The following is a 15158-nucleotide window of genomic DNA, read 5'->3' as shown; positions in this document are numbered from 1 at the left end:
AGTATGCCTTCCGATGAAGAGTTGAGTGAATTTCTGAAACATGTGAGAAGTTCGATTTTGCCGGAACAAAATTTGAACTTGATGAAGCCTTATACTAAGGATAGATGAAATCCTCTCTGCTCTTCAACAAATTCATCCCTGCAAGGCCCCAGGTCCAGACGGTATGCATGCTATTTTTTATTAGAAATTTTGGCATATTGTTGGAGATGTGTGACTAATTTTGTTAGTGTTGTTCTTCATGGTTCCGCCTCTTTAGAACATGTTAATATCACTAATATTGCTTTAATTTCGAAAGTTAATTCTCCGACCGTGACTTCTGAATTTAGACCTATTAGCCTCTGTAATGTGCTTTATAAACTTGTCTCAAAATTGCTTGTTATGAGACTTAAGTTGATTTTGCCTGGTGTGGTTTTCGGAGAACCAAAGTGCATTTTTTCCGAGGAGACTTATTAATGATAATGCCCTTATAGCCTTGGAATTGTTTCACACAATAAAGAAGATGAGTAAGGGAAAGAGCGGTACGATTGCTCTAAACTTGATATGCGTAAGGCGTACGATAGGGTTGAATGGGGCTTTTTGAGAAATTTGTTACTTACTATGGCTTTCGATGGGTGAACTTAATTATGCAGTGTGTGTCTACGGTGAAGTACTCTTTCATTATTAATGGAAGGGTGTGTGGGGATGTGGTTCCTTCTCAAGGGGACCCTCTCTCCCCTTATCTTTTTATTCTGGTAGCAGATGCTCTCTCCTTTATGTTGTAGAGTAAGGTTCAGAGCGGAGATCTTCATGGTGCCAGAGCTAGTCGCAGATTTCCTATTATTTCTCACCTTCTTTTTGCGGACGACATTCTTCTTTTTACTAGAGCTAACCAACAGGAATGTGAAGTCATCGTTGATATTCCTAACCAATACGAAGTAGCATCCAGGTAGAAAATTAATTATGAAAAATCGGAGGTCTCTTTTAGCAAAGGGGTTCGACAGGAGCAAAAGGATGAAATTATGAGCACTTTGAATATGCGACAAGTTGACAAACACAGTAAATACCTTGGCATCCCTATTGTTGTAGGACGATCAAAGAAGGCAATTTTTAGGGCTTTTTGGATAAGATTTGGAAGAAATTAGGGTTGGATGGAAAAGCTTCTTTCTCGTGCCGAGAAGGAAATACTCCTAAAATCCGACATTCAAGCCATCCCAACTTACTTGATGGGGGTTTATAAATTTCCATGCTCGGTTATTGATAAGATTGCGAGTGCTATGGAAAGATTCTTTTGGGGTCAGCAAGGTACTCAACGCAAGGTTCATTGGAGGAGCTGGTCATCTCTTTGCACTTCTAAGTGTTTGGGGGGGGGGGAATGAGATTTAGAGATCTCCGTGTCTTTAATGATGCGCTACTTGGGAGGAAAGCTTGGCGGCTTGTGCATAAAGAGGAGTCCCTGCTAATTAAGGTTATGAAGGAAAAATACTACCCAAATTGCTCTTTTCTTGATGCGGCTCTTGGGTATAAAGGCAGCTATTCTTGGCAAAGTGTATGGAGTGAAAAATCTTTGGTGAAAGAAGGGGTGATTTGGAGGATTGGGACGGGTTCCACTGTTAATATATGGAACGATGCTTGGCTAGTGGATGAACAAGGCAGGTTTGTTACATCGAGCGAGAGTAGTTCTTTTTCTCATGTTAGTGAGCTTATTAATTTTGATAGTATGGAATGGAATACTGAATTGATCTCTAAACACTTCAATGAGAGAGATCAAAAATGTATTTTATCGATTCCTTTAAGTTTGAAGGCACCTAAGGATACTCTCACAAAAGCTTTTTCGAACAATGGGTTGTATTCTACTAAGACAACTTACATGCTTGGGAAGGGATGTAATTTTGATGACTTTCATCAAGTGTGGATGTATATTTGGAGCTTGGAGGTTTCACCTAAGGTTAGGCACTTTCTCTGGCGCTTTTGTACGAGTTTGCTGCCCACTAAAGCTTGTTAGGTTTACAAGTAATTCTAGAACAAGAACTACTTTAACAATTGTGGGAACAAAACCTAACTATATATAATTGATAATGAATTATATAAAAATCCAAATACAATTCAATGTATTACAACCAAACACCAAATTACTAAAGAATTACTGAAAATACAATGAAAAACACTAGTTGTGAAAGATAATGTACTTGCCTCTACTCCAAGCTTTAACAATCAACATGAACATGAGAAATTGCTGACCACTTAAGTCTCAATCCTTGATACACTGACTTAGGCGTATGAATACATTCCTAAAGAGTTTAATTTCCCCCACAATGGTTCTTGGGTTTGATCCACAAATACTCTTTGAGATACAAAAGTCAGCCCAACGTTCTTTGCACTAAGAATCGATGAAAGATGATCAAAACACTAAGAAGGATTAATTGGAAGAGATTTCTCACAAAAGTTTACAAGAAGTTTGTGAGGAATTGTGAAGAATACTTAGGGAGAGAAGAAGAATAATTCTATATTTCTATTGAATCTGAAAAACAAGCCTTTTATTAAAGACTTAACCGTTAGAATTTCGCGAAAAACAGGCGCGGGCGCTCCACCAGGAGGCGCGGGCGCGCCTCAAAGTGGAGCGCGCGCTCCTCTCCTGTACTTCCAAAATTCACTAAGGGAGGCAGAAGGGGGCGCGGTTTAGGCGCGACCCAAGCGCGGGCGCGCCAAATGACGCGCGGGCGCGCCAACTTTCTCCTTCCAAACTTTCAGATTCCAGTGAGGTCCGCGGTTTAGGCGCGATCTCAGCGCGGCCGCGCTTATCCAGCGCGGGCGCTACTCATGGTTCGCGAGCACGCAACCATCAACACTCTAAATCTTCCAACAAAGCTCTCCTCTTTCACCGCCATCTTATTGATAATGTTGTGTGTCCTTGGTGCGGTTTAGAAGAGGAGTCAAGCGTTCATGCCTTGTTTACTTGTGTTCGAGTGCAGGAATTATGGGAAGACAGTGGCTGCTTGTCTTTGATTGATGCGAATTTGATGAATGATCCATGTGAATTCCTGGCTAGTTGGAAGAAAAGGAATGTGAAGTTGCAGCAATGTGCGATCTTCCTTGCTTGGTGTATTTGGGGGGAGAGAAATCACAAGGTTTTCAATGATAAAACTACCCTAAACCATGTTCTTTTGGCACGAGCTAATAGATTGATTGAGGAATATGGCTTGTATAGCAAGAAGGTACATGTGGTCTTTGGGGAGAAGCGGCCTCGCAGCAGCAAGTCATGGAAACCTCCTCCTGAGGGAGTTATCAAGATCAATGCCGACGCTTCTCTTGCAGAAGAAGGCTAGGTTGGGCTAGGAGTTGTGGCTCGTGACTGTGTAGGAAGGGTTGTTTTTGCTGCAACTCGAAGAACTAAGGCATGATGGCCCCCTGAGATAGCAGAAGGCAAAGCCATTTGTATGGCAGTTCGTCTGGCCAAGAAAATTGGGTTTAAAGATGTGATCATTAAGTCCGATTACCAAGTGCTTATTGATCGTCTGTCGAAAGCTCTGGTGTTCTTCTCTGACCTTGATAGTGTGCTAGAGGATATCTTGTTTTTAAGTTCCTTTTTCAATTCTTGTTTTTGGGCTCATGTTAAAAAGGATGGCAATATAGTTGCTCATCATCTAGCTAAGCTATTACCTTTCGGTGTAGAACAAACTTAGGTGAATCATTGTCCTACGGAAATTTCACCTTATGTAGTCTCGGATGCTTTGTCCCTTAATTAATACACCGTTCATCTTTTCTTAAAAAAAAAAAAAAAAAAATCAAAGTAACTGGTACCCATAGGGATGCGGGTGTGTATTGCGTTTCTACGGTGATCATTAAAAGTACCCATACATCATAGACTGTAACATATAAAGTAAGGGACAATTTTTTGTTTTAGACCAACTCTGTAGGACATAAGCTTACTATACATAACGACAAGATTAACTTATATTTGGATATATCTAGTAAAATCTATGTCTTTTAAAAAAGACACCAATTTGGATAGCAATTTTTATTTATATTTGGATAGCAATATTTTGAAGGGAAAAAAAATGATGCCATAAAATAACTTAAATATTTAAAGATATGACCCTAATTTATTTTTTAAAAAAAACTAAATAAGTTTTTTAATGTAAATTGTACGATCTCCATTAAATGGATGAATTTATTTTTAACATGATGGTAACTTTATATATCTTGAGTGTTAATTTTGATCATTTTAGGGCAACGAACTTAATGTTAAATATTTATTGTATACCCGATTTATTGAAAAGATTGTGACCACATTATGGGATGGAGATTCCAAAATAGTATGTTTTACTATGTTGATTAAACCAAAAGTACCTGAAGGGTAACATATGAGATATATGAATGAGCATGAGTCATCCAGATCTAATTATAGGTAAAATTTGTAAAAGTCATTAACCTTTTTTATATATCTATTTCTAAACTTTTTTATTCAACATTGAATTATATATATAACATAGGGTATTGTGATAAAATGGGTACACTTTATTTGTAATGAATAAAGTATTAATGTAAAGTATGTCACTATTATGCATTAAGCTAACCTTAGAGCATTCACAATGGATAGCTACATATCTTGTAGCTTTGAGTTGCCACATCATCATTCTCAAACTACATCAATATAAGCGATGCAAATTATTAGGAAAGAGGAAAAGCGCGATGATGACAGCAGGGTGACAAGATAAAGTCGTATCTCCTAATCAAAAGAATTACCTAAGTCCTCTAACTAAAGCAGATAGGAAAGTAGGGTCGAATCCACAGGGAAACAAGTCTTTCTATTCCTAATTAATTAATATAATCTAAATTATTAAGTAACCAATTTTTTTTTAGGGGAATTAAACTAAAGGAACTAATTAAATTAACACGATTAAGAATTAGTATAATAACAATAAAACAAAGCCTAGGGTATAGGTTCACCAATAAATAATATTCCAGGGTAAAACATAGTAATCAATCATCAATGCATTAATTAATCGGATCATAAAGGGCTTTCGCTACGTATTACAATCACAGAATTAATCTACCAGTATTAAAACGCATCTCTCGAATCTTGACTTAACCATTTATAAATTAACTTGCCTATTGAAACTAAGCCTAAACATTAATTCTCATCTCTCGAATCTCGAATAAATATTGAAAAACTTATACGATTAAACCAGGCCTAATCTAATTGCATAGCATTAAATCAATCAATAGGAAATTAATCAAAGCATTGAAAATCAACAATAATAATTCACCCCTTCATATTATTTAGGATAGCTTGAAAATAACCTCCCAAAAATAGGTCCCTTTTAAAAATAACCACCCATTTAAAATTTATTTGTATTTAACCACCCATTAAATTAATAAATCACACAGATGACCACCAAAATCTAATTTCCGGTGAAAATTCCGTCAGTGGGCCCCACTTTTTTATTTTTTTATTTTTTTTTTCTTCTATTCTCTGGATTTCTCACTCTCTCCCCCCGATTTTTTCACTCTCCATCTTCTTCCCCAATGGTTGTTGCTGCTGTTGTTGTTAATGGTGATGATGATGTCTCAGTCACTCTCATAAGACAACAACAAAAATAATATTACAAACAACAACAGGAACCTACAAAATCATCATCATCATCACCATAGTCAGCCACCTCCGCCGCAAACTCTATTGCAACAAACCATAGTCAACAACTAGCTAATTCAAATCAACCATAAGTTCACAACCATCGCAGCGAACTTACCACACCAACTCCCACCACCACCTTGAATTGGGGGTTTTCTTCAATTGAATTGGGGGTTTTCTTAAAATAGGAACCCTAATTTAAGAAAACCACCAATTCAATTGAAGCATGAACCCTAAATCGACCCTTATTCTTTATTCTTAATTTATTTTTGGGGCTGATTTGTGGGTGTGAATTGATGTTTTGGCTGTTCGATATGGAGGTCCGGCGGCCTGCAAGTGGCTTGCAGTGATGGCTTGATGCGGCGCTTCGTGTAAGGTGATGGCGCGTTGATTATGGTGGCTGTCCAGGAAATTGGTGGTGGGTGGTGTTGCCGGTGAGGAATTGTAGATGAAGAAGAGGATGAAAAATGGAGGAGAGAGAAAGTGGGGGAGATTGGGGTGAGGATTGAAGGTGGAAGAAGAAAATAAGAAAGTAGGAAGAAGGAGAGTGAAAAAATCGGGGAGAGAGAGTGAGAAATCCATAGAATAGAAGGAAAAAAAAAAGAAAAAAAAAATTAAAAAAGTGGGGCCCACTGACGGAATTTTCACCGGAAATTAGATTTGGGTGGTCATCTGTGTGATTTATTAATTTAATGGGTGGTTAAATACAAATAAATTTTAAATGGGTGGTTATTTTTAAAATGGACCTATTTTTGGGTGGTTATTTTCAAATTATCCTATTATTTATGGATCCCCACAACCCTATAAATAAATCTACTCACACATATTAAAATCTAAACTAAGCAAAGCAAATAAATAAGACATGATTAAGCAAAACAATTAAATTACTGAAAATAAAAGGGGAAGAAATTGTTACCAAAGTAAACGGAAATAATGAATTGCATAAACCAAAAGTGTAGAGAGAGAACAATAGTAATAATCCAAAGCCTAAAGCTAAATCTGAAAAATTAACTAATGAGAAGAGGTACCCGTATCTAACTTAACAAAACGTAATTATACTTAAGCTCAAAAAAAAATCCTAATTAAAAACAAAGTAAAAAAATCTTCGAAATCCTCTTCATCAGAATCACGCGCCCGGTCAGGTAGAGATTCACTCGGTCGGGGCCACCTTTTTGCTTGAGTGGAGTCTCGCTCGCGCCCGGGTGCGTACCAAGGCAAAGCATTCTTCTTCTTTCTTCCTCGCCCGGCCGGGCGTACCTTAGGGCGAGGCCACTACCCGGTCGGGCGAGCTCTCGGGCAAGGGATCATCTTCGATTGGGCCATTTTCTTGGCCCAATCCGGATTTCCTCTTTGGGGCCTTTAGCTCGGTCCAATGCCTTGGTCTCTTCTTTGTCGAGCCCTTAATCACCGATTTGATAATTCTAATAGGTCTTGGGCTACAGAAAATGGTCATATATCTCTAATGCTCGTAGTGGCTCCCATAAGTCCGGGAAAATGCTCCAAAACTGCAATTTCCTGTAAAACAATACAAAATCTACGAAAACACTAGAAAACGCCTATTAGTAATAAAAGTGGCTCTAAAGAGTGAAAAATACTCTTAAATATGACCAAGGGACGGGGATAAAACACTATATAAAATGAACATATCAAACTCCCCCAAGTCAAACCTTTGCTTGTCCCAAAGCAAAGAGCTCATCAATGAACAAATAAAACATACTTCACCCCAAAACCAATTTAAACCAAGTATAACCAATTCAAAGCAAATCCAACAAGTATGCATCAAAGTCAACCAATCAAATCCATTTAACTACTCATCCTTCCTAACAATTGTCAAATAGAGCAAACCACATGAGACTAGTGCTCACATACTCAACTCTCATTTATGTGGCGAGTAAGAGATGTACTCAATCGCTCTCCATCCCAACCCCTTATATGTGAACAATGTCCTCCCAACTCACAACACTTGTGTGTTTAAAAGACATTCACTCTAGCTAGTAGTTGACTCGGAATATATCAAATCATTCTTTGCATTGATAAATAACTAATTTCACATTCATACAACTCTATGCACAAAGGTCAGAAGGTCTTCAAAGCTTGTAATAAAAGGCTAGGGTAGAGGGTAGGAAATATTTGGGAAAATGTGAGAGTAAAGCTATGTTTAAGGGAGCCAAATCCTAATAAAAACCAAGGTCAAAAATAAATAATGATCAAATAAATAATCTTCAACACAACTCAACTCAACCAAATATTCACCAAACAACCAATTATATCAACAATTCCCAACTCTTACAATCTCGCTCATAAAAATATAATAATTAAGAACTTGAGCAAATCAAACAAACTTTTGAATTCTTTAATCCTTGATTTTTTTCAAAATTCCTTGTTCTTTTGAACAACCTTCTCTTAAAACATTTAAACATTGAACAATTTTTTTTTCTTTTGCTCTCTTTTTTTTTCTTTTGAAATTCACTTACTTTTTTTTTGCATTCTTGTTTTTTTCTTGAACTTCTCTTTTTTTTCAACATCATGCTTTATTTTTTCAAAGAGAATTCATCTTTCAAAATCATCAAAATAAACCATAATCAAGAACAAACAACTTCTCAACACCGCCTAAATTGTGCAAATAACAAGAACAATACAAACTCCCTCACCTCACTCACTAATAGCTCCCCCAAGCCAAGCTTGGGACTAGTAACCAATGGGGCAAAAATCGGCTTGTAATGTGGCTAATAAACAACAAAAAGTCAAGGCAACAACATGGGTAGCAAGAAGGGAACAAATGTATCTAATTTCGTTTGAAGACCACCTAAAAGAACAAATGCCTTCGTCCTCCTCAATGTGCATAATAATGAGTCATATAAACATTACTCAAAGTTGCAAACCAATACTCAAATTTATTGACATACTAGGAACTAACACACATTCCTCACCAAATCAACTAGCCAAGCACTATATTCACAAGCAATTGGACAAAATTGACTCATTATTAGGACATCCAAGCAATCAAAAATCAAATCATGGCTAACCTATCCACAATACTCATCATCATATACCAAGAATCAAAACAATTTTCAAGTATGGGGCACAGGGAAGCATGATTTATCATTCATTGGATTGTATTTTTGCATTTTTTTTTTTATTTTTCTAATTTTTTTGTATTTTTCAATTTTTCTCAAAGCAATAAATCTAACTAGAAAACAATAAATCTATACTAAAAACACCAAATAATATAAAAAGAAAGGGAAAAGAAAGAGTACTTGTATATACAAGAAATCCCCCCCAAGCTAAATCAGACAATGTCCTCATTGACTTAAAGGGAAGCTAGTAATCCAAGAGACTACCCCTCATCATCAAACTTGTATCCACCACCATCCCAAGCATTTCAATGCATCACCTTGGTACAATTTTGAGCGAAAAGAAACAAAGTGTTAGTAGGAAAATAGGCAAAAACGAGTCAGGTTCACTATTTTGATCATAACTTTTTTTATATAAATGATAATGCAGTGATTTTAATTGTATTGGAAAGAAGACTTGAAGAGATTTCCAAATATAGGTCACACGCAAAATTTCGTTAAGAAACGCAAAAGTTATGGCATTCTGAAGTTGGCCAGTTTTGCTGTCGCGGTCTCGCACTTGACCAGGCGAGCTTAGCCCGACCGGGCCCGCCTTCGAGGTCCGAACTGGCGGTTCTTCGCTGCTGCTTGCACAATACTCCTTTTTGGCCTTAATTTGCTTCGGTTTTTCACTTGATTGAGTAAATGTCACTCGATCAAGTGGGACTTTCATTACGGGCTCGATTTTCGCAACTTGCTTATTTTTCTCCACTCGTTCATCTTCAAATCCAAGCCCTACACAATTTAGAGCTCTTTCTATAGCATCCACTTCATCTTTCCATGTAGTAGTTTTTCATGCGAAAGATGCAACACAAAATACCGCCTCCAAGGGATCTCTAACGAGAGCTTGGGGCTTATTAGAAAAATTATTTACATTGACCACACCAACACTATAACACTTTTCCTCTAACATGGGAGTTTTAGGGACATTATTTAGATTAAAAGTAATGTTATCATCCCCTACACATAATGTAAGTTTACCACTTTTCACATCTATTATTGCCCCTGCAATATGAAGGAACGGTCTACTCAAAATAATCAGAATTTGCAAATCTTTCTCCATATCAAGAACAACAAAATCAACAGGTACATAAAATTTACCTACTCTAACAAGAATATCCTCTAAAACATCTAAAGGGTATTTAACAGAACGATCGGCAAGTTACAGAGTAATATTGGTAGCTTTTAATTTACCCATATTTAATTTAGAGCTCACAGATAATGGCATAACACTTACACTAGCACCCAAATCACATAAAGCTTTATCAATCAATAGATTACCAATATGACAAGGAATAGAAAAGCTACCCGGATCCTTTAATTTAGGAGGGGATTTATTTTGCAATAAAGCACTACATTCCTCTATAAAAGCTAAAGTCTTTACCTCATTAAAGGCTCTCTTCCTAGTCAAAATATCTTTCATAAATTTAGCATATGCAGGAACTTGTGTAATTAACTCTGTGAAAGGAACTGTTACTTGTAAATTCTTCACAACCTCCAAAAATTTACCAAACTACTTATCCAACTTATTCTTCAGATGTCTATTAGGGAATGGAAGTCGGATAGTAGGACTCTGCACATCTCCATTCTTGTCCAGGAGTTTACCTTGCAAAGAGTTATCAGAAGAGTTAGTTTTACCCTGGAGCCCTCAGGGCTAGTAACAACACCATTTGGTATAACAGAATCACGATTAGCAATTTTTGTTAAAACAGGTTCATCATCTTTGGGCATAGGAGGCCTGTCATAGTGTGAACCACTTCTCAGGGTAATTTCATTCACGCGTGATCTGTAGGTTATACTGGTTGCGATGGTAGGGCTCCCTGATGGCGAGTTTGTAGAGTATAGGAAAGATGCGCAATTTGATTATCTATAATTTTATTATGTGCTAGGATCGAATCAATTTGTGCATCCTTACACTGCATTTTCTTTTGCATATTGACTAACATAGTTTTAATTTCTAATAGGCCAGAATCAGAAGGAGGAGTAACAACCTGTTGTGGTCTCTGATGTGGAGGTTGGTAGTACCTCTGCCGTGGTTGTTGTACCTGTGGGGGGTTAAGCACATTCGTACTATTGTACGACATATTTTGGTTATTTTTCAACCCTGCATTGTAGGTGTTAGAGTATGGACTAATTTGCTTATAGGTCTGAAAAGCATTAATCTTCTCAAGTGAACTCCTACATTCCTGCATCCAATGACCTACAAGACCACAATTTTCACAAATTATTGCAGAGTTAGTACCAATAGCAGAAACATTAGCAACGGAAGATGAATTAGAATAATTAATATTGTCTAGTTTCTGGCTAATAGAAGTCAATGGTGCTGACAAAAAGGATATAAAATCGACTTGGTGTTTTCCCTTACTTGCAAATCTTATGGGATTCCCATATTGGGAATTATGAATAGCCATGTAACACCCCCAAAATTCGGGTCTTTGTAAAACGATAAGAATAACCCTTTTCTTTCAAAACCGACCATCAAACCTTGAGAGTGTTACTGCTACACTTATTTTCCATAGAAAACAAGTGCAAAGCAAAAACAAAATACCATTTTATAACTAAGTGATCTAAGTGGCTACAAGAATAAAATAAAATAGTCGTTACATCCAAGTTGTAAAACACTTTAGAAATATTAATTTAAAAAGGAAAAATAAAGGAGTTCCAAATTAAACTTATTGTCTTAGCTACGTGATTACTCTAACGTCTCCTCACACGTAACCGAGTACCCTTTTACCAACCTGCAAAATAAATCAAAAACAAGAAAAGAGAGAAAACTCCCCAAAATCAGATAAACTGAGTAATTCCAACTCCATCCCGTAAAATAATAATTTTAGTTCGAAAAATATTGTACAACACAATTTTATCGACATTATAATAATAAGTCAAAAATCAAATTGTCACATAAAATTTATTACTTCAGTTAAGAAAGGGAAAGAGAACGCCCGGGACTAGTCCCTGTCACCACCTACTTTAAAGAGGGTCGCGCGTAACCCCAAATGGCCATAAATTAAACAGAATGTCTCTAGTGTGCACACCCCTCACTAATACCCATTGATTAGGAGGAAGACTAAACAGCAATATACGTTAATTTAAACCAACTAGTAGCAACCATAACTACTAGTGCATGGGCAACCTGTTCTTCACCCTTTCGGGTTTCATTTCCCTTCTTAATTTAATGTACATCTTAATAGATTAAATTGTCCGATCACATTGCACACGAGTATTGCACAAAATCAATTTAATCCCAAGTAGCAATATTTTAATTTTAGTATTAAAACATAGTCATTTTACAAGTCATACTGGTTACAACTCGTTTCTCAATAGGTCTTGGAGACCATCAATCATATATAATCAATCATCCAATTCCCAAGATTATAATTATATAAAAACTCATACGATAACAAATAATCAAATTTTCGAAAATATTATACTAGTACACAATCATAGAAAACTAGTATATAATATAATTCCAGAATATCATACGGTAACACATCCATCACATATCATTACGTAAGCACATAGTTGGCACACAATAATTTAAAACAATTTCCTAACGGGATTCTAAAGATGATGGACATTGAAAATTAACTTGAATCGCGCTTCAAACCTAAGGTAAATGACCTCCAAAACGTTCACCTAGTAGCCTCCGTCTACAACAAACAGATAAAATAAACTAATTCAGTCCTACTCGTATTTTTAATACCGAGAAAGTAGTAGTATGTGGGTTAGGACTACTCGTAGCATGCTATCTTCATAATAAAAAAATATATTGGAGGAAATAAAAAGATATTTTGTAAGTCAACAATGATAAGAAAAAGAAGTATTGGATATTAGATAAGGGGTCTATTATCTATCCCACATTCCCACGACTGAAAGTCGAAATCCAACAGCCTTCTTCCTCTAAATAATTTCAATGATGTTAAATTTTTTTTTTCCTGCAAACTCTTTGTCACTTATAAAATAGCTTCTCGTCTTTTCCACCATTGATACACTCATCCACTATAAGACTATGAGTTTGTCTTATAGTTACGAAAGAAAACAACAAAACCCTTTTAATTTTGTTTCTATTTTTTTTTTGAAATTATATTCTATGAATCGGTAAGAAAACCATATGAAAATATAGCTCAAGGTTACTGAACAAAGACGAAATTCGTAGAGGGTTGGCTGACAACTATTTCAAGAAAGATGAAGGTGAAGAAGAACCATGGCTTACTGTTGAAAGATCGGTCGGGAATGACGACTTGTGAAAGGTTGAAAGAGATGGGTATTATTTGAGAGTGTTTGTATACGGCAGATAAATTGGGATTTAGAGTATATATAACTTAGAAATCTTAGGTTTAATTGCTCTAGAATATTCAGAAGATAAAACCCAATTTCAAATTGAGTTTGTTGCTAGTTCTGAAAAGATAAGCTTTTAAAAAAAAAAAATTTGTTTTCAAAATCAGTTTCTGCGAAATAGGAAACCAGTTTTTTTTTTTTTTTTTTTTGTTATATATATATTCGAAAATGGAAATAAAAGTAATAATTATTATATTTTTTTTCTATAAATTTGAAAATAATTATTAATTTAAACTTTATACTAGAAAAATCGTTGATTAAATATAATAAAAAAATTGGGGTATTACAAGCCATCTCTTCGACAACATTGCTCACTATATTCTCATCCTAATTCATAAATCTTTCGTTAGCTGCAGAGTCCAAATCATTCTTGAATTATATCCAAGCCCGTTATATAAGGCTTGGATTATCTGCCATTGTGCTAGCCCATGATGGGGGCATTCTCTCTACAAATCCTTAAATCTTTTCCAAGCTTCATATAAAGACTCGTCTGCATCTTGGGAAAAATTAAGGATTGAGCTTCGTAATAAAGCGGTCCTCTCTGTAGGGTAATATTTATTATAGAAATTCAAAGCAAGAGTACTCCAGTTAGTAATACCAAGGGCAGTTTATTCAATCCATTGTACCACAATTTAGCTTTACCACATAAAGAAAAGGGAAAAAGAATCTCCCTGATATGGTCCTGCGTGACCCCAGCTTGTCTAATAGTATTGCAATATTGACAAAAATCCAAAATATGAAGATTTGGATCTTCACCCTTAGCTCCGCTGAATTGCTTCCTTTCAATCATAGTAATAAACTAGGGTTTAATCTCGAATTGTACTCCCTCGAGATTTGGTGTAGGAGCAAGGTGTGGAAAATCACCCAGGGAAGGCTGGGAATAATTGCTGAGCTTGCGAGGTGGAGGAGCAGTCATCTCTAATTTTTGATCTGTACTAAACAAACAAATATGAGAAATTGTCTCAAAGAACTTGCATTCTCTGAGACGAAAGAAAATAATCGAATAGACTAAAAAAATAATCAGAAATAAAAATAAAACCGTTTCCCCGGTAGCGGCGCCAGGCCAAATTTTGACAAGATAAAGTCGTATCTCCTAATCAAAAGAATTACCTAAGTCTTCTAACTAAAACAGATAGGGAAGTAGGGTCGAATCCATAGGGAACAAGTCTTTCTATTCCTAATTAATTAATATAATCTAAACTATTAAGTAACCAATTTATTTTTAGGGGAATTAAACTAAAGGAACTAATTAAATTAACACGATTAAGAATTATTATAACAACAATAAAACAAAGTCTAGGGTATAGGTTCACCAATAAATAATATTCTAGGGTAAAACACAGTAATCAATTATCAATGCATCTATTAATCAGATCATAAAGGGCTTTCGCTACGTATTACAATCACAGAATTAATCTACCGGTATTAAAATGCATCTCTCGAATCTTGACTTAACCATTTATAAATTAACTTGCCTATTGAAACTAAGCCTAAACATTAATTCTCATCTCTTGAATCTCGAATCAATATTGCAAAACTCATACAATTAAACCAGGCCTAATCTAATTGCATAGCATTAAATCAATCAATAGGAAATTAATCAAAGCATTGAAAATCAACAATAATAATTCACCCCTTCATATTATTTATGGATCCCCACAACCTTAGAAATAAATCTACTCACACATATTAAAATCTAAACTAAGCAAAACAAATAAACAAGACATGATTAAGCAAAGCAGTTAAATTACTAAAGTTAACGGAAATAATGAATTGCATAAACCAAAAGTGTAGAGAGAGAAAAATAGTAATAATCCAAAGTCAAAGCATTGAAAATCAACAATAATAATTCACCCCTACATATTATTTATGGATCCCCACAACCCTAGAAATAAATCTACTCACACATATTAAAATCTAAACTAAGCAAAGAAAATAAACAAGACATAATTAAGCAAAGCAATTAAATTACTGAAAATATAAGGGGAAGAAATTGTTACCAAAGTAACCGGAAATAATGAATTGCATAAACCAAAAGTGTAGAGAGAGAACAATAGTAATAATCCAAAGCCTAAAGCTAAATCTGAGAAATTAAC

At 35.6% G+C, this 15158-nt stretch overlaps 1 protein-coding gene across 1 annotated transcript; it reads left to right on the top strand.

Moving 5' to 3' along the window:
* The first annotated feature begins 1351 nt into the window (after positions 1–1351).
* LOC110732214 lies at positions 1352–3302 on the top strand. The gene is made up of 2 exons (XM_021912132.1): positions 1352–1924; positions 2949–3302. Exons 1-2 carry the CDS (start codon positions 1352–1354, stop codon positions 3300–3302), a joined length of 927 nt encoding a protein of 308 aa, XP_021767824.1.
* Positions 3303–15158: the final 11856 nt, after the last annotated feature.

Source organism: Chenopodium quinoa, unplaced genomic scaffold (genome assembly GCF_001683475.1).
Source record: "Chenopodium quinoa cultivar QQ74 unplaced genomic scaffold, ASM168347v1, whole genome shotgun sequence".
Taxonomy (NCBI): Eukaryota; Viridiplantae; Streptophyta; class Magnoliopsida; order Caryophyllales; family Amaranthaceae; genus Chenopodium; species Chenopodium quinoa.
This window is presented reverse-complemented; position numbering and strand designations above follow the sequence as displayed.

Excerpts from the sequence above, each read along its gene's own strand:
- LOC110732214 (XM_021912132.1), top strand. The coding sequence starts at position 1,352 with ATGAGATTTAGAGATCTCCGTGTCTTTAATGATGCGCTACTTGGGAGG. Across the intron at positions 1,925-2,948 it reads GCTTGGAGGTTTCACCTAAG|GAATTATGGGAAGACAGTGG; the intron begins GTTAGGCACTTT and ends GTTCGAGTGCAG.